This window comes from Lepisma saccharinum, chromosome 26 (genome assembly GCF_977018435.1).
Source record: "Lepisma saccharinum chromosome 26, izLepSacc3.1, whole genome shotgun sequence".
Taxonomy (NCBI): Eukaryota; Metazoa; Arthropoda; class Insecta; order Zygentoma; family Lepismatidae; genus Lepisma; species Lepisma saccharinum.
The window spans coordinates 28,370,771-28,396,051 of NC_139254.1; the positions used below are offsets into that span (position 1 = coordinate 28,370,771).

The 25,281-nt window shown below is 38.7% G+C and overlaps 1 protein-coding gene and 1 long non-coding RNA gene across 2 annotated transcripts in view; one reads left to right on the forward strand and one right to left on the reverse strand.

The window, feature by feature from the left end:
• LOC145979789 (arylsulfatase B-like) overlaps positions 1-22,226 on the reverse strand; it is a 53,306-nt gene extending 31,080 nt beyond the window's left edge. The window contains exons 1-7 of the mRNA XM_083112777.1: positions 22,143-22,226; positions 12,145-12,253; positions 11,250-11,409; positions 10,347-10,573; positions 8,123-8,375; positions 7,242-7,399; positions 5,577-5,712 (exon numbers count right to left, since the gene is read on the reverse strand). Coding sequence (XP_082968903.1) covers positions 5,577-5,712; positions 7,242-7,399; positions 8,123-8,375; positions 10,347-10,573; positions 11,250-11,409; positions 12,145-12,243 — 1,033 coding nt within the window. The 5' untranslated portion in view covers positions 12,244-12,253; positions 22,143-22,226. The remainder of the gene's footprint in view (positions 1-5,576; positions 5,713-7,241; positions 7,400-8,122; positions 8,376-10,346; positions 10,574-11,249; positions 11,410-12,144; positions 12,254-22,142) is intronic.
• LOC145979348 (uncharacterized) lies at positions 256-2,034 on the forward strand. The gene is made up of 2 exons (XR_014440778.1): positions 256-364; positions 1,562-2,034. It is a non-coding gene; the product is annotated as an uncharacterized LOC145979348 (long non-coding RNA).
• Positions 22,227-25,281: the final 3,055 nt, after the last annotated feature.

The window sequence follows — 25,281 nt, forward strand, 5'->3', positions numbered from 1 at the left end:
ACCGAAATATTGAAACACAGAATTTATAAACACCGGAGAATGAAAAAGACTCGAGAGTTTATCGACTCCTTCATTATTTCTCAATACTCTCAAATGTGACAAAGAACCTTCTCGAGACTGCCAATTGCTGCGTAACCTCTAACCTTTAGAATGATACATAGAGATACTGTCAGAGAATGTCAAAACAGCTTGTAAAATATGTTTTCCGATTCCTAATTATAATTTGACCGCTAACCTTTAAATGATACACGGAGGATGTTACAAAATTTGGATCAAACTATACCGTCAATATATGGAATATTTATAGCAGTCTTTCTTCACATTTACCGTCTGCAGCAGAACAGAAATGGAGAACGGAAACTTGGTAAGTAATTTGCATGTTTGTCTGTTTCAAACTTATTTTATGTAGAAAGACTAATCACAACTAGACCTACAGTTTACACCGGTTCGAATTGCTAGGTCTCCCCGATGACGCAGTAGTAGCGTCGTCGTCTTGTAATCAAGGGTCCCGGGTTTGATTCCCGGTGGAGGCACATAGCGGTTCGGATCCCATTTTAAACTGTATGTCCAGTCCCGATTAGCCTTACTGTGCAAAAGTGGACTTAAAACAACCAATTAAAATAGAGCGTTCGAATTGCTGTGTATTTTTACCGGGTATCAAACCTGGGACCTTAATTACGAGGTATGTCATCATAGTATCACGGAGACCGGACCTACAGTTTAAAATAGGATTCGAACCATTTTTATGGAATAGTAGATCCGGAACTCTGATTATAAAACAGCTATGTCACCAATGTATTATGAGAAAAACGTAACTAACATACAGGTATTTCATATTAATATAAAAATAACATATTTTCTGAATATATTTTATTATAAACATTTCATATCCATCTAGTTATATTTTAAAATATATACATTTCATTTACTAAATCACCTATACACTTTCTCATTTAATTTTTCGGGTGTAGACAAACGAAAATCGGACAAAAGTGTTAGTGTATTAGTGGTATTAGTATTTATTTGTCCAATTTTCTTTTCTTTAGAAGTTCTGACATTTTACTCTCCATCTCCTTTTCATCGTTCTTTTTTGTCCCCTCCGTTTTTTGTTTTCTAATATTTTTGAAAACCTCCATCATTTCGAAACATACACGAAGGGATAAATGAGATGGCACATACTGTGCCTGTTTTACATTTTCCAAAAAATCCCCAAATACTGGGGACGTGTTCTTTTTTTCTGATATGTAACTAAACATTTTAGTGAGCGTGTCGATTTGAACTTCCATATCACGGCAGACCTCCTCCAGGTTCTTCATCAGGTTCTCTGCTAACCCGTTCTCCTCGCAGAAATCTATGTAGCATGCGATCTGTCTCTCCACTTGGCGAGCTTGGACCTTGCTCCACAGATTCCTTCGTTCCCCGGAATGTTCTGTATCTTTTAGATTCCCATGCAATACATTGAATTCAAATGGTAGGGATGCCATATCTGAAAATATAGAAAAATTATGTTAGATATATATCGCACGTACACCTTGATTACAGTTATACATTTTTATTTTAGAACAACCGGAAGCTGACCCTTTCGAAACCTTCCTGTTATATAAGATGTCTCCTGTTGCTGCGCCACCTTCTCCTGCTGCTGCGCCACCGTCTCCTCCTGCTACGCCTCCCATTATCGATATCACCGATGAAGAGGATGGTGATTTATAGCCTAATCAATAAATATAGGTAATATTTTTTCTCACCTTTTACCTTTACACGTCTTCAACTTCTGATGTGTCGGTCTCCTCGATGATATCCGGGAATTCACGGTAAGGTGAGGTCAAAGTTCTCGTAAACTGTTCTTCTACTTTATGAAGACTAGAAATAAAAAAGATATACCTCTTACATCATCTCGTAGTAATGGGTTGTAACAAAAATCCACTAATTTTTGCATTAACATTACAGATGGTCTCTTCGATGGCGCAGTGATAGCGTCGTTGCCTTGTAATCAAGAGGCCCCCGGGTTCGATACCCGGTGGAGGCACATAGTGATTCGGATCCTATTTTAAAGTGTAGGGTTAGTACAGATTAACCTTACTGTGCATAAAGTGAACTTAAAACATTAAATCAGTCAATCAATGTTCGGATTCCACTTTAAACCGTAGGTCCAGTCCCGATTAACCTTACTGTGCATAAAGCGGACTTACAACACTACATCAATCAATCAATCGATCAATCAATCAAAACATTACAGCAACGTAATAATTTTGGCGCAGTGGTAGCGTCGTTGCCTTGTAATCAAGGGTCCCTGGGTTCGATACCCGGTGGAGACACATAGTGATTCGGATTCCACTTTAAACTGTAGGTCCACTACCGATTAACCTTACTGTGCATAAAGTGGACTTACAACATCAATCAATCAATGTTCGGATTCCACTTTAAACCGTAGGTCCAGTCCCGATTAACCTTGCTGTGCATAAAACGGACTTACAACACTAAACCAATCAATCAATCGATCAATCAATCAAAACATTACAGCAACGTAATAATTTTGGCGCAGTGGTAGCGTCGTTGCCTTGTAATCAAGGGTCCCTGGGTTCGATACCCAGTGGAGGCACATAGTGATTCGGATTCCACTTTAAACTGTAGGTCCACTCCCGATTAACCTTACTGTGCATAAAGTGGACTTAAAACACTAAATCGATCAATCAATCGATCAATCAATCAAAACATTACAGCAACGTAATAATCTTGTCGCAGTTGTAGCGTCGTTGCCTTGTAATCAAGGCCCCGGGTTCGATACCCGGTGGAGGCACATAGTGATTCGGATCCTATTTTAAAGTGTAGGGTTAGTACAGATTAACCTTACTGTGCATAAAGTGAACTTAAAACATTAAATCAGTCAATCAATGTTCGGATTCCACTTTAAACCGTAGGTCCAGTCCCGATTAACCTTACTGTGCATAAAGCGGACTTACAACACTAAATCAATCAATCAATCGATCAATCAATCAAAACATTACAGCAACGTAATAATTTTGGCGCAGTGGTAGCGTCGTTGCCTTGTAATCAAGGGTCCCTGGGTTCGATACCCGGTGGAGACACATAGTGATTCGGATTCCACTTTAAACTGTAGGTCCACTACCGATTAACCTTACTGTGCATAAAGTGGACTTACAACATCAATCAATCAATGTTCGGATTCCACTTTAAACCGTAGGTCCAGTCCCGATTAACCTTGCTGTGCATAAAACGGACTTACAACACTAAACCAATCAATCAATCGATCAATCAATCAAAACATTACAGCAACGTAATAATTTTGGCGCAGTGGTAGCGTCGTTGCCTTGTAATCAAGGGTCCCTGGGTTCGATACCCAGTGGAGGCACATAGTGATTCGGATTCCACTTTAAACTGTAGGTCCACTCCCGATTAACCTTACTGTGCATAAAGTGGACTTAAAACACTAAATCGATCAATCAATCGATCAATCAATCAAAACATTACAGCAACGTAATAATCTTGTCGCAGTTGTAGCGTCGTTGCCTTGTAATCAAGGCCCCGGGTTCGATACCCGGTGGAGGCACATAGTGATTCGGATCCTATTTTAAAGTGTAGGGTTAGTACAGATTAACCTTACTGTGCATAAAGTGAACTTAAAACATTAAATCAGTCAATCAATGTTCGGATTCCACTTTAAACCGTAGGTCCAGTCCCGATTAACCTTACTGTGCATAAAGCGGACTTACAACACTAAATCAATCAATCAATCGATCAATCAATCAAAACATTACAGCAACGTAATAATTTTGGCGCAGTGGTAGCGTCGTTGCCTTGTAATCAAGGGTCCCTGGGTTCGATACCCGGTGGAGACACATAGTGATTCGGATTCCACTTTAAACTGTAGGTCCACTACCGATTAACCTTACTGTGCATAAAGTGGACTTACAACATCAATCAATCAATGTTCGGATTCCACTTTAAACCGTAGGTCCAGTCCCGATTAACCTTGCTGTGAATAAAACGGATTTACACCACTAAACCAATCAATCAATCGATCAATCAATCAAAACATTACAGCAACGTAATAATTTTGGCGCAGTGGTAGCGTCGTTGCCTTGTAATCAAGGGTCCCTGGGTTCGATACCCAGTGGAGGCACATAGTGATTCGGATTCCACTTTAAACCGTAGGTCCACTCCCGATTAACCTTACTGTGCATAAAGTGGACTTAAAACACTAAATCGATCAATCAATCGATCAATCAATCAAAACATTACAGCAACGTAATAATCTTGTCGCAGTTGTAGCGTCGTTGCCTTGTAATCAAGGCCCCGGGTTCGATACCCGGTATTAACCTTACTGTGCATAAAGTGGGTTTAAAACATTCAATCAATCAATCAATATTCGGATTCTACTTTAAGGTTAATACTGTGCATAAACGGACTTTAAACACTAAATCAATCAATCAATCGATAAATCAATCAAAACATTACAACGTAATAATCTACCATCATATACTTACTATGATATACCTGCTAGATCACTGATAGTATCTATTCGAAACTGGCTCCGAAAGGTAGTCTCTGGAAGAAGACGATGGCCACACAGGGTGCTCACTGTGATGTAAACATAAACAGATCAATCGTCCTTATATACCTCATCCTCCTTGCTTATCACACACCTATTTTCTCTGCGCATCCTCTCGCGCAAAGCGTCCAATGCCCACGTACCCCTCCTATCCTCTTCCCACCCCGGAATACTATACACACTATCCTCTAACGCAAATTGTACTTTTTTTCTATTTACTTTATTTACTCCCTGTTTCTCCACAACTTTTTCCTTTTTCACTTCTCCCTCCATCGGTCGTTACCCTATACGGTCGTTACCCTATACCGACCACACATACAATGACGCCACTATCGATAAACACGCAAAAACATCTCCCGGAAACATACAACGAACTTTATCTCCAACCTTTACACCGTCCACAATACCTCCTTTGTTCTACCCCACTTCCATATCACCCAACAGTCCCACACTCACATCCTGATTTCGTCATTCCAACCGCTCATCTGTAACCTTTCACCTTTCACAAACAACACTCTCACTCACCATCCCACGCCACCATCTCCCCATACCCCAAAACCCAATCAAAACACATCCCCATATCTCAAACCCCGCCCATTTCTGGCCTTCCTCCAAAACCCAAACAATGCTTGCTTGTCCACTGCCCTTTATCATCAATTGATCTTTCATCGATCTTTTCCAATCAATTGATTTATCGGACTATATCCGGGAACATAACTACTCCTATACCCTTACATAACCAGTAGCGAACACTCCCTTCGAAAGAGGAGTAGCGTGAATTACAAAACACCCTCCCACCTCTTCATACTTCAAGTTCACATACATGCATGTATGGATATATGTATTTCACTTTTTCTTTTCACACTCACTATGTTGACAAAAATGTTCAATATCAGCTTGCCACCCACCCCTCTTGACAATGGTAGCGCGTAATACTTCTGAATATATGGAGTGTTCGCCACCGAACATAACTTTATTTTGTATCAAGACGAATATGCTTACTTACCAATAGCAGCAAGTATTGTAGGAAGCCAGTCTTGGATGTGCATGAAATCTTCGGATATTCTTTGAGGCTGAGCAATCAGAGGACTCCATACAAAGGAGGCCCCTCGTACTCCCCCTTCGAACAATGTTCCCTTGGTCTGCAAAGGTAAGCAGTGGAAGGTTATTGCATGCGAATTGTCCAAGTTCAAGAGCTGAAGAAATGGGAATCAACTAACTGGAGCCAGAAATACATGGAAAGAGCGAGGATTGTAACTTGAGTTTGAAACTACACTGCAAATAGTGAAAGAAAGAAAACTCAAGAGAAAGAAAAGGAAAGAAAGGCTGAAGTTAAACAAGTAGTAGATAATGGAGAAAAGGTAAGGAAGTGTGAGAGAACGTAAGTGAAGGAAATGAAGGGAAATGATAAACGATATGAAAGTGTCACAACGGGAACAGAGTGAAGAAAATAAAACGAAATTATAATAAACTGAAAGCGAGTGTAGCGAAGTAAATGGAAAGGAAATTGAAGGTAGCTGAATTGAGTGAAGTGAAGGGAATGGAAAAGAAAGAGGAAGTAATGTGAAGTGAAAGGAGTGGTGGAGGGAAAAGACAACGAAATAAGGAGAATTGATTCGAAGGGAGACAAAGCAGCAAGTAAGTGAAGTGAAGCAAGTAGAAGGAAAAAAGAAAAAGAGAGAAATCAAGGAAAGATAGAAACAATAGGATATGATTTATAATAGTTGATCAGAAAACCGCTTTCTTAAATGAAAATTTCCGTCTCTTAAAAATATGGACGTGGAGCAATGCTCACGCTAAATAAGGCCCAGGGTGATTATTCTGATCCCCCAAAAAGCAGGTGCACATCCTGGTCTCAGCTTTTAGAAAACAAAATGACTATCAATTTGTAATTACATCATTATCAGTTATAACACCATTAAGCCTTGTTTCCATGATTATGAAAAAATATAAATATGCTGACCAAGGCAGTAATTTATTTTATTAAAAACATAAACTAAACGTAACGTCTTGTACTTTTGTACTTGATACAGAGTCTGATGAAGACCTTGCTAGAAGGTTGAAACGTTACGTTTAGTTTATGTTTTTAATAAAATAAATTACTGCCTTGGTCAGCATAGTATTTATATTTTTTCATAATCATTATCAGCATTATTTTGAAATATTCTGTATAAAATTTTGAACGTCACCCCATGATATACCATTCTCCTCCCCCTTACTCACCTCCTGAAAGTTTCTTGGCGACGCTATTGTTGATATAGGGTATGAGCATGATCAGATTAAATTGATGAAGGAACGAACACCGAAGAGCTCGCTGAGTGGTCGACTCACAAACTCGTCACAGTAGGCCTCCTGCTCGTGTTCCGGCCTGCGCATGTTACATTGCGAATGCCATTTCATCAATTTCATGCAATCATCATTCATCCTCATCCTCGAGATTAGCATGTCGAAGCAGAAAAGAAATGTATGATGTGCAAGAGAAATACAGAAAATACACTGTTGTTTTTTTATATTGGTTTATACTCATTTTACAACCGCATCAGGACTACAAAGTATTTGTGATTTACTACTACATATTATGTTTCCTTAGTACCAACGGAATATGTATTCACAAAGTTAGAATCTCGAATTGTTATGAAATTACTCTTAGCATTAAGTAACCTATACTTACTCCCTTCAAAGGCCAATTAGAACCGGAACTCCTATCATAGCCATGCGTAGCACCGCCATTATCTGTGCTGAATATGATGATGGAATTATCCAGCATTCCAGCATCGCTTAGTGCCCTGAATACTTTTCCTATGGATTCGTCCAGTTTGTAAATCATACCTGGAAAAAGTAAAACAATATCATCTGCATATGTGCTGCCCCGCTCAGTGTGGGGTACATTGAGTTCATATAAACTCCGAAAGGTTACGCTGGTACAGTTGCCGCCACTTAGTGATCATTGTAATGTTGTTATCAAATGTTTATTTGGTGCAAACATGGCGACTGGCCGTGCTGTTGCACGATTCCTTCACAAGGGCAAAGTACATAATAAAAGTAAAGAAAAGTAAAGTGCTTCCCTGTGCTTTGCACCACGCCATGAAGGCGTATAGGGGGTGTGGAGCTAGGGCCCACACTTTCTTGATCTCGGCCAAAGGTGGGGGTGATGTTATCAGCAACATGCCCCTGGCTGCCTTTACCCCTGGAGTTTCCTTCAGGTACCCACTTATACGACGCTGGGTGGGCGTCGGTGCCTCCTGAACAGATGGAAAAAATCCCAGTTGTCCCCCGCCGGAGATCGAAGAACATAATATCAGTGAGTTATTCAAGTCATAACAGGGTAAGTTCTTTTCCTCTTGCCATTTGGAATAGCTGCTCCTTGTGTAGGTTACTTCGCCTACCCTCCACTGAGAACGTGACAACCAAGTGTTCATACTTCCGCCACCCATTTCATTGACCCATCCTTCGTTCTCGTCGAAGCGAAATGACTTAAAATGGTGAAAATAGTGATATAAAATTACAACTAAAATACTATGTATTACCAGTACATAGTCCAGATCGTCTCACCTGCAAAAGTTCGCCTCTTCACATCTTCAATGCCGTCGAACAACTGGACGATTTCTGCGGGCGCTTGAGCAGGGTCGTACGTGTTTCCCGCGTGAACGGCTAGGTGGGACAGGTACATAAACAGCGGTTGGCTACTGTTGTGCTCACTTATGAGTTGAACGGCTTCGTCCGTGAACACATCCGTTGCATATTTTCCATAGGGTGTCCAGTCCACTTCCATTCCCCTTCGGAAGTCGTATCCCCAATATTGTGGCTGTAAATAATTTCCACTGTTTTCATAAATTTTTTAGTACATATGGTAAGTCTGTATGTACAGTGGAACCTCGATTTTATGTTTTTCAAGGAGATCAAGGCGAATAAACTTAAAATGCAGAAAAATGTAAAACGAATGGCGGAAGGTTATAACATATTACTATATTGGGACCATGATGAGTTAATGTACAATAGAGGAATATGTAAAAAAACGGAAACGTAAAATCGAGGTTCCACTGTATGCAAAATTTCTTTATCAAATTCGTAAAATTTTGCAACAGTTACTAATTTGTGATCAATTTTGTGTCAAATTTAGGTTTATATTATCCAAAAAATGTTATTTTGAGGGAAGAGGACAAAATCTTAGACTAGTAGATATATCCTTTCTGGTATTTTTAGTATTACATTAAATTTTTTAAATAAATGACTAGGAAATCACTTTTAGCAGCTTAAATTACACCCTTCCCCATCTATCTATCTATCTATCTATCTATCTATCTATCTATCTATATATATATATATATATATATATATATATATATATATATATATATATATATATATATATAAGGAAATAATTCAATGACGTAACTCCAGCTTCAAGAAGGGCCCCCGTGGTGGAGTGGTTAGCACATCGCGCTGTGAGCCAGGAATCCCGGGTTCGAATCTCGGTCTGGGCATGAATGTTTGTGAGTATCCATTCATAAATTTCATCATATCATCATTCATTCTCATCTTCGCAAATTAGCCAAAAGTGGCACAAAAAGCGATGTAAAATAAAGCAAATCAATCAATCAATCAATTCAAGAAGGGATGTGTAACGAAATTTAATCATATAATAATAATAATAATACTAATAATAATATAATTGTCATTCCTCGTATGCTACGATTAGCAACTATTCCCCTAGGTATCTTCATGCATTGGTAGCTCCCAATTGCTCTTAAATCCTAGTGTCTTCATTTTGTTATTGTGCCGCTCGAACGTGTGCCCGTGTAGCGAATAGAATCAGGTCACTTGCCGGTGAAATCGGATGTTTGTAACCCCTCATCTCAAGAGCATAGATTTATTTTAGTTAACATATTATACAATTACAAGTAAAGTAATCACGTACTTTTGCTATGGAAAATGTTTGAAATGCCTTCCTGGCGTTCCTACTCATTTTTTCACATCTCTTGAGAAAGTTCGCTTAAAAATCGCTTCGTCACATTTCTGCACGAGTTCGTTTTCAACTATGAATCGTACATAAAAATTATTTGTTCTAGAATATACTTATGTTGTGGCATTGTAACAAGACGTAATACTTATCGGTTTGTCATTTATCACCCCCAGGAAACTACACGGAAGCGAATATGAATAATTCTTCAACACGACACATCTACTCGTATGATTGATTGATTTGCTCTATTTTACTTCGCTTCTTGTGCCACTATTGGCTAATTTGCGTAGATGGGGATGAGTGATGATATGATGAAATTGATGAATGGACACTCACAAACACCCATGCCCAGGCCAGGATTCGAACCCGGGGCCCCTGGTGCCATAGCGCGATGTGCTAACCACTTCGCCACGGGGCCGGTCTACTCATATGAGAACAAATGCTGACATTCACGGCAGACAGGGAAGTGTAACATTTCGATCACATGGACCTGTTCTTGCTAACATGTTGTTGATCAGAACTAGCTCAATTGCGTTGTTCCGCAGTGTGCTTATCGAAGAGAAACTTGACGAAACTTCAGCTTGGAAAGGTACCAAATGCGCTTGAGCTGTTGGGATACTTTGCCGACAATCGACGTGTTTCCAGCCGCTATACTGGCACGCGTTGCAGTGGTACAAGAACCAAATAAAGACACTATATTCTGCCTACCAATTGACGCCTACAAAAATCTGTTGTAAACACACCGCAATGAAATTGTGCATGCCCAGAAATGAAAAAAAGGTAATAAAATAAAAGTTTACTCAGGTGACGTACGCTCTCCATTGCCGTGTGGTCGTAGTAATCCTCATGTCCGCACCAGTAACCAAAGTGAGAGTCAAATCCACGGAACGTCGGCGTGTACTCCTTGCGGAAGAACCCCTGGTGCCACTTCCCCACCAGCCTCGTGGTGTATCCGAGCTCCTTCAGATACTGAGGGAGGATCTTCTCCTCAAGAGGAAGGCCGTATGGTGCCGCACCATATATGACGTCATGCTGCATTCCTTGAAAGCAGGAAATTTTACGATAACATAATATGGTAACTACGAATACGCGACAAAACGTACCATCGACAAAACGTACCTACCACCTGGACGGCTACCTGCGAAGGGTCTACTAATGAGTCTTAAAATATTTGCGATGCGACAAAACGTACCACTTGAAAGTCCTATATCTTGAACTTTACGCCAAAGGCATTTCTTAAAATGGAAGAAGCACCCACTGATTTCTGTCGAATGAAATACTTGGCGAATCGCATATATGGTAGCCAATTTGGGAGCATGAACCTATAACCTAACCTAACCTAACCTAACTCAAGGTCAAGTTAGCTGGGTGCTGATTCGGGTGGCAGATAGCGCACCTTATTCCGTATTGAAATGTCTGACATGTCAAGGGCAAGTTCAAGCGCTTTCCTTCAAGTGGTACGTTTTGTGGCGGAGTAAATATTTTGAAGTTATTAGTGGATCCTTCACAGGTAGCTGTTTTGTCGGGACACCGGTAACTACACAGTCAACCAAGATACGTAGAATGTAATAAGTAGGGGAACTTTAGCTATGACCACCTGTGTATTGTATCGACTTGGTTACTTACAGTTAAAACGTATACGTATATATATATACCAGGTATATATATATATATATATATATATATATATATATATATATATATATATATAATTACCTGTATGAATAGGATGTTTCCCAGTCAGCAATGCACTTCTGGAAGGACTACATAAAGGAGTGACGTAATACTGGTTTAGGATGACCCCACTGAACGCCAAGGCGTCGATGTTAGGTGTGGGAACTTGATTCGATCCGTGAAAACTGACATCATTCCAGCCCTGTAAGATAATGTCCAGATGGGGTATCATTTCACTTTTTAATATTTTAACTGAAGGACAATCATAACTCATTGTTCACTTAACCCGTAAGGACACTCGTATGGCTAACAATTACCCAGATTATTTGAAATTTTTTTTTATCACTTCTAATGAGTGACTGAGACCATCCTTCTCAGTACATTTCCAGTGAACCATTTCGAGTGCCGGTACCTTGAATCGGCTGTCAGTTAGTTTGTTAGTTCCGCTCGCAGGGCCGTAGAAACACTGCCTATGGGTAAATATCACACAACGCGCGCTCATACGGTTTAGTTTGGTATGGTAATATGTTCTTTTTTTCTCATTTTTATCAATTTTGTGATTCAATGCTCAAAATTAAGAAAATTAGATTAATCAATGAAGCTATTACTATTTACATGCTTTAAAACAATTAAAATTCGGACTTAAGAAGCAATTTTGATTGTGAGTATTTTTTACCCAGCGCACATCTCTACGTCCTAGGGAGGGCGCGTTCGGTCGAGTTAAGTTTATTAGGAAATTACACACAGAACCCAAATTGTCTGTTGACACAGAAAAATATTAAAGTACATAAACTGCTAAAAATACACTTTTGGTGCCTCAAAATACACAGAGAAATGCACTAAAAATGCACTAATTGAGAAGATCACATGGTTTCTTTCTATTTCATTAAATCGCCTTTCAACATTACAGAAATAATAACAATGACATAAAACATACCAAATCATCTGCAAGGATGAATATCACGTGAGGCTTTGTCTGTGCTATTGTTGCATGCACGCTCAACAATCCAAACAACACTAGAGCTGTAAACTTCATCACGAACTACCTGGAAAAAAGGAAAGGAACAATAAAGCCTGAGATTTCTGGAAAGAGATAATGTAATTGGAATGATGAAATTCAGGTCCGTACCCAGGATTTTTTTTTTGATGTAGGGGCCAAATCCCAAAATGTGTTTATATATGTAAGAGAGAGAGAGAGAGAGAGAGGTTAGAAAATAGTTGATATCCTTAATGATATATTTTTAAATTTACTCTTTCTCTCTGTTAATAATATCAATAAGCTTTCGAACTTTTATTAGTCTTGCATTCGTGTTTTATCTTTATTTTGTGTATGTTGCTAAGGTCCGTATCCAGAATTTCTTTAAGGGGGAGGCGAAGATTCGAATATATGGAACAAAGAGAAGATCAGAAATGCTGTGAGGTTGTTTAAAAGGCGTGTGTACCCTGTTTTCCACATGAATTAGCCGACTGAAATAACATGAGAAACAAGTGGTTATATTAATGGAAAAGCTCTATCCCTGCTATCTCAGCAATGATCAGATACATTTTTTTGGAACACCCTGTATAGAAATGAGAATTTTCTTACACACTGACTCATCAGCGCATAGCACTAGAAATCTGAAAGTTTAGGTGTGTCACCCAAGGGCGCACGAAGGATTTTTTCTCAGGGGGCACTCATAGAAACCTTTATTATTATTATTGCTGTTATTATTAATAAGAGTATTATTACTGCTATTATTTTTTATATTTTGTTGCTATTATAATTAGATTACTATTACTACTACTAATACTTGTTTTTTAAATTACATACATTTGTAATTTTCATATTTTGTGTATCTATATACAATTTGCATAAGTGTATACTAAACATTAATTCATGTAGGACAAAAAGTTTTCTTTATAGTTAGGTAATCAGTGTAAAATAGACTGTAAGCTTAAATGTAGCACTACTTCGAATAATAATAATAATAATAAAAATGATAGTAATAATTGTTGCTGTAACTTACAGCCTCTAAGTTACAGAAAACAATAGCTCTACAATTTCACCATTCAAATCACATTAAATCTTTCCAGAAATCTCGGGGGGGATAAGTGCCCCACTGCCTGCCCCCCTGCGGGCGCCCATGGTGTCACCTTTCTTATGACATAAGTTAAGCATTTTTCGAAATTCAACACCTAAAGCAGGGGAAAAGGGGGTGTTTTAATTTGATACGTTTATAGTCCAAACCCTTCGACTTAGAAATATGAAATACTTATTTAAAAAGTCATTGGCAGATGGTGCTGTGTGTATTATACATCTCAATATGCTTGTGTTTTGCGAGAATTTACGTAAATGACTAATAAATAGGGAGACAAATTTATGGTAAATAAAAACTGAGGAGAGCGGTAAATAAAATGTTAGATCAGCGGTATATACCAGCGGTGGAAAAAAATTAAATTGGCACACACGTTTTCATCATGAGAGGAAACAACATACATAAGAGCTATAAATTGATAAACTACTTCATTTTTATATACTGTACACATACACAAGTACTTAGATTTCAACTGTAATTGCCAGTAGAGGCGATTGGGTGGGGCAAGTATAGTTTACTTTTCTTGCTAGACAAGGCTTAGTATTTAGAGGCCATAGAGCAGGGGCAAAGAAAGCCAGCAAGTTCAATGAAACCGGAAGTTGAGTAGACATTCGGGGGGAGAAACGAATGCAGCTTGACAGGGAGCGAAGTTTTCGAACTGAGACTATGTGCATGGGAAATCCAAATTTGCAGCGTCTTCCTGATGTGATCGAAAATAAAACGTTCTTCAGCTGCAAGTGGTAGGAAACTTTAGGCAAACGTTTCGTTAAAAATCGACAGTTTGGGCGCACAACCTCGATTGCCGGTTTTTGCGTGTTTTCTACTTAATATGATGATATTTCACTGTTATTTCTCGAAAAAGCGTTCATTTCGTGGAAAAGCACACATTTCGCATTACTTCGCGAATAAAACTCGTGCATATTTCATCATTGGGGGTGTAGTTACGTGCAGAATGTTCCAAATTGTATCTTTTTTCACATTTCGTGATTTCGCGCATCGCGAAAATTCAATGTCCCTACTAATAAACATCCCAGTTATTCTTTGAATGCTAGTTTCAATTACCAGCTGATATTGCACTTTGCTTTCTGATATTGTAATAAAGTAATGTTTCGTGCTACTCATTCATTCTATCTTTACAACGTCGCTTAAATTGGATGATTTCGTTTTGTAATTGATATCTCATCATTTTCATTGTACATTAACGCCGATTTTCTGACACTTTGGGTAAATTGATTCGTTGAATGATTTTGATAGTATTAACACATTAGTATTGTCCCCCACCAAGGGCGCCCGCAGAATTTTTTCTCAGGGGGGCAGAGTCACAGAAACTTTTTTTAAAATTATTATTATTATTATTATTATTGCATTACTATTAGAGGAGAAGGTCTAAATATGGGCGAAGGTTTAAATATGGGTTTTGTAGTTATCAGCGCTCTCAGGTGCTCCAGCCTGGCATAGGCTATTGGAACTGGTTATCCGTCAAGGACGAAGGTTGCGGCGCCAATTCGCAAGAGAAAGTGGTGGTTAGTTTCGGCCTTGGACGCAGTTATAGAATTGCGACCTCTGAAAACTTTTTGCAGGTATGTTTTAACTCAGCGTTTTCTGAATTCTCATCTGCTTTGTATAGGTTTTGATATTAGCGGTACATAAAACAAATGTGGGCTTTTATAATGCCATGATTTGTTTGTGAAATATGTACCACAGAGAGCGAAAATAAATTGAAGAAGAAAAATAATGTGATGGTCTAAATATGGGCTATGACATGAGGTCTAATGTTGACATCACATTTTCAACAAATGTTTGGATGTTATCCTTAATTTCGATTTTTCCCATTCCGCGTGATTTTCAAAGTAAACAGATTATTCATAAATATGAATTTTATAATGTTTTAGCGATAAATAACTATTTTTTGTGATATTGCCACTAGTAGCCCATATTTAGACCACAGTTTTGAAATACATCATTTTACCATTTTTTGATAATTGCTTATTTTTTAAAAAAATGAGACCTTCTATACTTTAGAATGCTATTACATTTATATATTTCATAGATATGCATTTTAAAGGCAGGTGCTTGATATATTATTTTTTTTCCTCCGAAAATGACAACATAAAAAGGGGGGCCACATTTAGACCTTTTCCTCTACTAATACTACTTACTATTTATGTTTTTTATTTAAATTTGTAATTTAAATACATACATACACATCGTCGAATAACATGGGTACCTTGGGAAACCTGAGGGGTAAAGGCGGTCAGGGGCGTGGTGCTGATCACATCACCCCCACTCACGACCGGATCAAGAAAGTGAGGGGCGTTACCCCCACACCCCCTATACGCCTTCATGGCGTGGTGCTAAGCATAGGGGAACGCTTTACCTTTACTTTTACATACATACATATATACATACACACAATTTGCATAACTGTAAGCTTAAATGTAACTCTATTTCAAATAATAATAATAATAATAATAGTTGCCGTAACTTACGGCCTGTAAGTCACAGAAAACAATACTTCTTGTTATAAAATATCTCTACTATTTTACCATTCGAATTACATTAACTCTTTCCCAGAAATCTCAGGGGGGTCAAGTGCCCCCCCCCCTGGCCTCCATCTGCAGGCGCCCATGTCTCTCACGCAATATGGAAATAAGCATCTTAACTAAAACAAAATTGAGGACAGACCACTATAAATAAAATAGAATATGTCTGCTAAAAGATATCCTCGTAAAATGCCTATAAAATAATTTTACACAGTTTCAGTATAACTAATAATATTAATAGGCCACATTACAGGCAAATGTCTAAATATTCTAATACTTATTTACTATACCGGTAGTATTATACGGTTGTGAAACTTGGATTCTTAGTTTAAAAGAAGAACATAAATTGAGATTCTTTAAAAATAAAGAACTTAGGAGAATATTTGGACCTAAAAGAGATGAAGAATCACGAGAATGGAGAATATTACATAATAATGAACTGCATAAACTATATTCAATCTTTGTTGGAAGAAAAGTTTCTTGTCTTTGCGCTTGCAACTGAGAGTGTTGTATTTCCTTACCTTGAAATTGAACACGAAAGCACTATTAAGAATTATTTACAAATACAAAATCTTGATATGAATTTTGAAGTTCAAGCCGTTGTCTATACCCCCCAAAAATTACTTTTCCCCATTTTCCTAAAAACTATTCCCGGGCCATTTTTAGAGCCCGAGAAAGAGGACGTCTGGACTATCCGATGACTAAAATATCCTTACTTAGATTAAAGGTGAGGCTGTAAAGAGGCACTCAGCACACCGAAGGACAAACACAGGACAACACGACTCCACAAAGGATTATCTTGACTGTGGGCCCAGCAATGGCCGAATTGAAAATAAATTACGGCAGGTATACTCGTATGCACAGACCTATCTTTTGATACAATCCTTTTTTGTGCGTGATTTCTTAAATAATACATCAATTCTCATTCTCTCTTTTTCATCACCACAAATTGTGCTCCTTTTTATTTGTTCCACCCATCAATTATAATAACTAATAATGTATTAGCAGAGGCATGCATATTTCATTTTTGACGAAAACACGAAATGTGAAATAGCATATTGTAATGTTAATTTTTCATGTTTCTGAAAGGTGTAAAGTGCATTTTCTACTCTTTTTTGTCACGAAATAATGCGAAATGAACTGCACAATGCGAAATAAACTCTTAAACATGAAATTTAGAGTTTATTTACCTACACGACACTTTCTAAAGTTTGAATTATCCTGTGAGTTATGCAATTCACGGTTGATTAATTATGCTGTAAATATTTGAGAAGAAAAAATGGACCCCTTTATACAGGAATAAATTTAATACTCTGGTTACTACATAAATGTGCTAGAAGGCATGTGTTTATTTTTTGTGATAAGTGCAGTTTTTAAATCAAATTTAGGTTTATAGTCACAATTTTAAAACCAAAATGTCATTTTATATACCGCCTTTGATCTGATTTTTCACCGCCATAACACCGAAATTTAATTTAATTTACAGCTTTTGAACCCAAAATTGGCCCTGTTTTGTACCGAAATTTTGCTTTTTTATTTACCAAAAATATGTGCCTCTATGTATTAGACATGAAACCACTCAGTACTGCAGAAGTTTCTAAGACCCAAAAAAATCAGCCAGAAAATTAGCATTGTAATTTATCCTGCCAAATTATGCATTGTTTAATTAAAAGTTATGTCATGTGGTAAATCTGTAAATAGCCGTCCTTTATTACAAATATTATATGCGATTCTAAACATGTTACTGGTTGATTCTATATCTTTTTCAGCGGCGGTGATTGGGTCCAAAAACCTGGGGGGGGGGGGGGGCAAAGACAGTACATTTCCCATTTAGCATAGTGCGGGGTCAAAAGTGGCGAAAACTGGAGGGGGAGAAACTGATCTTTTTGATGAGTATGTTGATTGATTCCTCCATTTGGTTCAATTTAGAACTTTTTAGCTCATTCCCGCGCTATTGTTGCGTTTATTATGACGTGCATGACAAGGAGCGTTCGGCTGTGGAAGGAGGGGGGTGGGGGAAGAGTGCACAGTGTTGTACGGTCAATTCAAATGTGCAAAAGAGAGAGAGAGAGAGAGAGAGATATATGAGCAAGTACATTGTAGGTCGTTGCGTAGTTACTTGTGTGATCAGTTGTAATAAATAAGTGCCAATTTTAAAAATTACTACTGGTATACTTTTCGGCATCTTCATTTACTACCGGTATGCTATACCCGCTCATATCGGCCTAATTCGATCTCTGTGGTTCAGGCACCAGAGCCTCGTTGGAAGAAGCAGCTACTGGGATGCACTATGTAGAAGTGCCTTACCAGAAGGTCATCGTTTACACCCTACCTTTTACTAATCGCGACGAAGAGGATGTGTGATATTATGATGAAATTGAAGAAAGAACACTCACAAAGAACACCCATGCACAAGCCGGGATTTGAACCCGGGGCCCCCGCTGGCGCTGTGCTAATCACTCCGCCACGGAGGTTTGATGACCGAACATGTAAATATAGTACAACGTAGGCGGGTCTGTAGTCTGATACAATACACTAAAAGGATGAAGTAATGACCTCAAAACATTACAGTACAGAGTGATCACAAATTCTTCTTTATTTTCGAAACTACGATTCTTATGGTTGAATGAGACCTATCCCGGTCTGCGTATTGGAAGAGGTTCTGTAGATTACCCAGCTCGTTTAGCATGGCCTCCAAGAAGTCCCGACCTCACCTCCGGGAGATCATAATGACAGGGTCATAAATAACCGGTATCGCACAATTCAATAGTTAGGAGCAGCTGTGAAAGATGCCTTCACATGACCCAGTATTAAGCTTGACGCGCACTGAGACGCAGGAAGCGCGGCAACAGAACGAAGCAGTTTCACTTCCGGCATCTCAGTGGGCGATAGATAACCTTCAGACTTCTAGCCGGAAATTCCGTGCTTCGCTTCTGCACGTTCTCCTGTAGTAAGCATTATACAATTTGATTTCAATAGAAGCAGACGACAGAAGTTCTGTTGCCGGATTTTATCCGTGTTTCCCCGCGTCTCAGTGCACGAGGTCCTTTAATCTCGCTAAAACATCTGGCAGAAAATGACGGTCTCCATACCGATGTTCTGAACTTCAGGTATGTGTCCATATCAAGCATCACAACCGTAGTGTCGAAAATAAAAGGGGGTACGCCCACTTTGTGACCTCTCTGTAAAGCTTACACAAGTAGACGCAAATATGCAAAAATATCCACTATTCTTTGCATCATTAAGGAAAATTATATATAAAAAAAACAGATTAGTAAATTCTTTAATAAGGTAGTAGGTTTTTGATGTGACATTATACATCCATACATACGCATCTGAACAATGTCGACAAACGTATACACATATAGCGTGTAGAGGGCGATTTTTTCGACGCTACTAGCTCACAATAAATGATAATATTTATCTTGTATGTTTGCTACAACGTGTCATAGACTATGTTAATAATAATTACTTGACCTGAAGTTCACATTTCAATTATCACTGTTGATGTGATCCACACATTATAAGGAAACTTACTGATTCTTCCTGTCTTATTCGCATATGTGGTTCATCTCAATGTAAAGTTCATGTACAGAAATGAGTAGTGACAATGCTCTTCGTTGCAGTCGACTTAAACAGTCGACAGAATGAAGAAAAAATAGATTTGTCGTTTGGAAAATCGCAGTACGTGGTGACAATTGTAAAATAAACTGGAAGTGGGAAGTCAATAACAAAAATTTGCACACACGTTCGTAATTTTCTTTATCTACAGCCTCCCCCCCCTTCCCTCTAATCTGTGTCAAAGAAAACAAACATTGCCTGCGATAACCCCTTTCAATAGAGGAAAACAGGTTCAGTTCACCTGCCTTTGAACCAAGGAATTTAGATTCTCAATACAATGTCAGTGTGCACGCTGAGTTCAGATTACGTAACAGTACCCAACAATGTTGCAAAAGCAGAAGTCTGTTTATGACAAGGGCAACCAACAATATATAAAAACAAGACAATAGACGAGGCTTCATAATGTAGAAAACCCGGTGTGAATGAATATGTCTTTCAGTTGTCATGTTATACATGTAAGTAGACCTCAGATTTTTAGGTTCTAAAAAGTGTCCTTTTAGGTTCCTAAAATAGGCTCTAAAAATCCTAAAATAGGTCCTAAAAATCTTGTTAGGCTCGAAAAATCCTGAAGTAGGTTAAAAAACTTAAAATAGTTCAAAATTCTTGAAAAATGCTGATTAGGTAGTCACCGGCAATGAAAATGGGACACCTATATCCTGAAATACGCACTATCTTGCATAACGTTATGTGTGTTGCCTAACCCTACGGCGATGGCAGAACTTACCATTGGAAATTTGCTATTAAAATCCACTCTTCGCCGCATAGTGAGGCAACAAGCCTTTTTCATGTTATCCACAGTCAAGCTCCGCAATTTTGTCTGTGAGGATCATCTTATACGCTGAAAACAATCTTTCAACAAAAACATAGTCAGTGGTGGAAACTTCAATGCTGAAATGTTAGTTTGCAAGGCGTGAATGCCACAAAGCACCGAAGTGACACGAAAGTGAGCAAGATCACACAGATCAGACCACTTTGTATTGTACAGGTAACAGTGGCACCAGAGCTTGTTTAGAGCTTTGAAAAATCACCATGGACTTAAAGGAAGGGAAATCGACAGAGGGTACGTTTCAAACACGTTCGTCATTGAATTTTTTTCGTGACCAAACAAAACAAATGCTTCTGTGAGACATAAAAATTCTGTAAAAACTTTTAAAAATATATAAAAAATCTAAAAAAGGGCTTGATTTAGGCGTATAAAACTAAAATAGATTCTAACAAGCAAAATAGTTTTTTTTAGGTACTATAAAACTTCATCAATTGTTGCGTTTTTTTAATGAAACGCTGACATAACTTATTATTTCTTACATACCTGTAAAGGAAAAAATAGGTTAAAAACCTAAAATCCGACGTCTAGTTATAAGTAATCAAAGTTACGGCTGCGTAACTTTTGAAACACTCTGTAGTTGTATTATGTATTATCACATTACAAATTTTGAAAGCGCAAAATTATCATCTTCACGACGCATGTAATTCTTCATAAATCAGACAATCTATGGGATATCCCAGACTAATTTTAAACACAACACTGCAAGTGAAGGCAAAGTTCGCTTTCGAACAATGAAGCAAGATAAGGGAAGAAAGGCCTTTGCCTTACGTTCATGAACTTGGTTGAATGAAGAATTCTTCGCAGGAGGATATCTGATACATGCCACGTTAATTACTTGCTAAATTACTAAATAAAAAGCGTAACCATTTATTCTTTGAATTAAATGATAGCATATGAAAACAGTGGCCGCGGTGGCTCAGTCGGTAACGCGTCTGACTACCATGCTCAAGGTCCCGGGTTCGATCCCCGGCCGGTTCAAATCCGGGAACTTTTCTAACGTTGGAAGCGGCCCCGGCGCCCACCCAGCGTCGAATAACATGGGTACCTGGGGGAAACCCTGGGGGGTAAAGGCGGTCAGGGACGTGGTGCTGATCACATCACCCCCACTCACGACCGGATCAAGAAAGTGTGGGGCGATACCCCCACACCCCCTATACGCCTTCATGGCGTGGTGCTAAGCACAGGGGAACACTTTACCTTTTTTATATGAAAACATAACGTGATCTATGTTTTGTACACGCCGACCTCCGGAGTGGTCAGCACAGAGCGCTACGACGCCAGGAGTTCCAGGTTCGAATCTCTTCCTGGCATGGAAGTTGTTTGTGAATGTCTCTTCATCAATTTTATCATACATCACTCATCCTTATCTTCGCGATTAGCCAGAAGTGGCAGAAATTTGAAATAAAATGAACCAAATCAATCAATGTTTATAACACTATTTCTTTAAATCTAATGCAGTTTCTTGAACCTTTGCCATTATGCTATTATATTCGATTATTAAGTAACTGAACTTTATTTCTGTTATGAACAATAAACATAACAATCTAACTTGAAATTAACGATGCCCATTTCTAAAAGGAGGGGGGCCGACGGACCATGCCTCTGCACCCTGTGTTAATTTGTCGGTGCTGTACAGAGAGGAGCAGGTGAATTGTAAAATTAATTTTTTTTAATTAGAAATCTTACCAATCTTTCTTATAGTAGAATCAAGGTTCGGCCCCCTCGAAAAATATCCTGGGTATGCTACTGGTTGAACTAGACAACTAAAATTGGGCACTCTTAAGTGAAGCACCCTGTATTTTTGGCACACTTCATCTCTAAAAACACTAACAAATGATACACAACAAAAAACAACAACATAAATACTTACTTCACATTTGCCAATCTGATGAACCGAATCTGTCCGAGTTATCACCAACGCACGTTTTCTTGCCCTTGCACAACAAACAGTTGAATGGCGCAGAATGGAAAAACCAAGGTTTTCACGAGTGTCAAACGTGGGCATTCAGAACAAAATCACTTGTGGCTACAGTTTCGTCATTATATAGCCTAAACAAATGCTGAGAGAAAAAGAGATAAATGACTATTAAAAATTAATAAATGAGCGATTACAAACGGGGATTGTGATTAATGTCACGTTTTTGTTTCACTGTTTTTACAACGCAAGATCACAAACCTCTCGACGATGTCCTTGCACTATCTGCCTCTTACTTTTTTATTCGTTTTTCCAATTTTTACTTCCTAGATTGACGTCAGAACTTAACATGAACATGCTCGATCTGCTTTGTGTTTTTAATGAAGCAATGACATTGCGCTTCCAGTGTATATTGATATGCTAGAAGAAGTTCGTATGCCAATCCACATTGGCAGTTATATTGCTGTACTATAAAAGTTCTAAGAAACCATATGTTCTGAGCAGAGTCATAGCTACAGACATACAGTGACTCAAAAAAGTGTTCAACTCAGCACAGGCCTCACATGGAAACATGTACAACAAGAAGAAAAGGAACGAAGATGGAAGTACACGTGAACAGAAGTTTAGTGCATACTATTGAGGTGACAAGCTACGCAGAAAACAATCACATTTAGTAGTTAACAGAAGAAGCACAGAAAACCAAAACACAAGATGAGTAATTGGAGCTCAAAAAAGAATTCAACTGTAATACTTGCGGCATACAATATTAGGTGTGTGTGACATCTCATCTAGTTCACAGTTCTTTCATCGCCACGCAATCACGGGCCCATCAGACGTCCATTGGCCCATTTATAATTCCTTCTTGCAATGTAATGTAATTGCAATGTAATTTGGGCCTTTGGGCGTTAGATCGATGCATGATTGCGTAGCGATGAAAGAACTGTAAACCAGATGAGAAAAATCTCACAGCTACAACAAAATATGGTGGGGGATCGGTAATTGTGTGGGGCTTTATGAGTGTCAATGGTGTTGAGGATTTATGTTTCATTGATGGTACAATGGACCACACACGTTACATCAACATTTTGAAGGCGCACCTATCCAACTCAGTGAACATTATGGGGCTTACTGGTGACTACATGTCACAGATCAATACCAAGCTCTGGTTATTATATACAACACCCCACGCTGGATGCAAACAACGGTTGCTGGGAATCATCAAGAAGAAAGGGGGACCCAGTAGGTATTAAGGATGGCACACACACCTAATATTGCATGCCGCAAGTATTACAGTTGAATACTTTTTTGAGCTCCAATTACTCATCTTGTGTTTTGTTTTCTGTGCTTCTTCTGTCAACTACTAAATGTGATTCTTTTCTGCGTAGCTTGTACCTTGTGTTTATCTTGTGTAGTACTGTAGTTATGCTGTCTAATGTGTTTGTGTTTGTCTTGTGTAGTAGTTTCTCCATTCATATTGGGGGTTATGCGTAGAGCTGACAACTCTGCACTGTAAAAAGACATGTCAAGAAACAGCAATATAAGGATGTTCCCAAGGTAAAATATTCCGGAGGTAAAATAGTCCCCCGTTCGGATCTCCGGGTGGGGACTACTTTGGGAGGTCTCTGGACTAAGGATAAGATCTACATTAGGAATAAGGATATTAAATTAGGCACCTGGAATGTTCTGAGCCTTTACCGGCCTGGGGCATTTCAGTGTACAGTTAATGAGATAGTTAAGTATAAATTAGATGTAGTAGCTGTCCAGGAAGTTAGGTGGCCAGGAGAAAGGAACATAAATTGAGAGTATTTGAAAATAAGATCGTTAGGAAAATCTTTGGACCTAAAAGGGATGAGGAGACAGGTGAGTGGAGAAGGTTACATAATTTAGAACTACATAATTTGTATTCATGTCCAGATATTATTAGAATAATTAAATCAAGAAGACTTAGGTGGGCAGGCTATGTGGCACGAATGGGAGAGGAAAGAGGAGTTTACAGGATTCTTGTTGGGAAACCTGATGGTAAGAGATCTGTAGGAAGGCCAAGGCGAAGATGGAGGGACAACGTTGAGATGGACCTAAAGGAAATCGGTAGGGATGGAAAAGAGTATATAGATCTTGCTCAAGATAGGGACAGATGGAAGGCCTGTGTTGCTGCAGTCATGAACCTTCGGGTTTAAGAAGGCTAGAGAGTTAGTTAGTTAGTAGCTTGTACCTCAAATAGTGTGCACTAAACTTCTGAGCACATACACTTCCAACTTCGTTCCTTTTCTGCTTGCTGAACATTTTTTCATGGGAGGCCTGTGCTGAGTTGAATACTTTCTTGAGTCACTGTAGTTTCTATGCCAGTATTGGCTATCGGGAAGATAATGATGAGTAATGATACTATGAAATTGTTAAAGGGGCACTCAGAAAGATAACCCATGTCCTGGCTGGCGTAGTAGGTCGATGTGCGGGTCGGTAAATAACGTATTCCACTTCGTAATATACCTTATTGTTTTCGATCCTTCCGGCTCCCGTATTGACATCCTGTTTCTGCCGTATATTTCATTAACTGTGAAGATCGTAAAATTTCAATTCGTTACAATAGTCTATCGGCCGGTTCCAGTGGCGGAGTGGTTAGCACATCTCGCTACGACGCCAGGGGTCCCGGGTTCGATGAGTTTCAATTCATAATTTCGTCATATCATCACTCATCCCCATCTTCGCAAATTAGCCAAAAGTGGCACAAGGAGCGAAGTAAAATAAAGCAAATCAATCAATCAATCGTCTATGAGTTAGGCGAGTCAAACAGAACTTCAAGTCGACAGCAAGATCTTGCACATTTAGCGTTCGACAGGTGTTATTCTCTTGCAATAATTCCTTACAGCCCAGTCAAGCCAAATAAAACTCAAAAGTCCCGGCTCCTCCCCCACTTCAACCCGCCAAGCGCCCCCCCCTCAAACCCCTCAGATACGTAGACTTTTAGTTCCTGACTTATATATCCGTAACTACGTATATGCACTACAAAATTTTCTGTTTGATTTTTCACTAAATGTCAGTGTTTTTGACGTAATTTTGAAAAACATCTTTAAAATGTAATCCTTTATTACTTTTT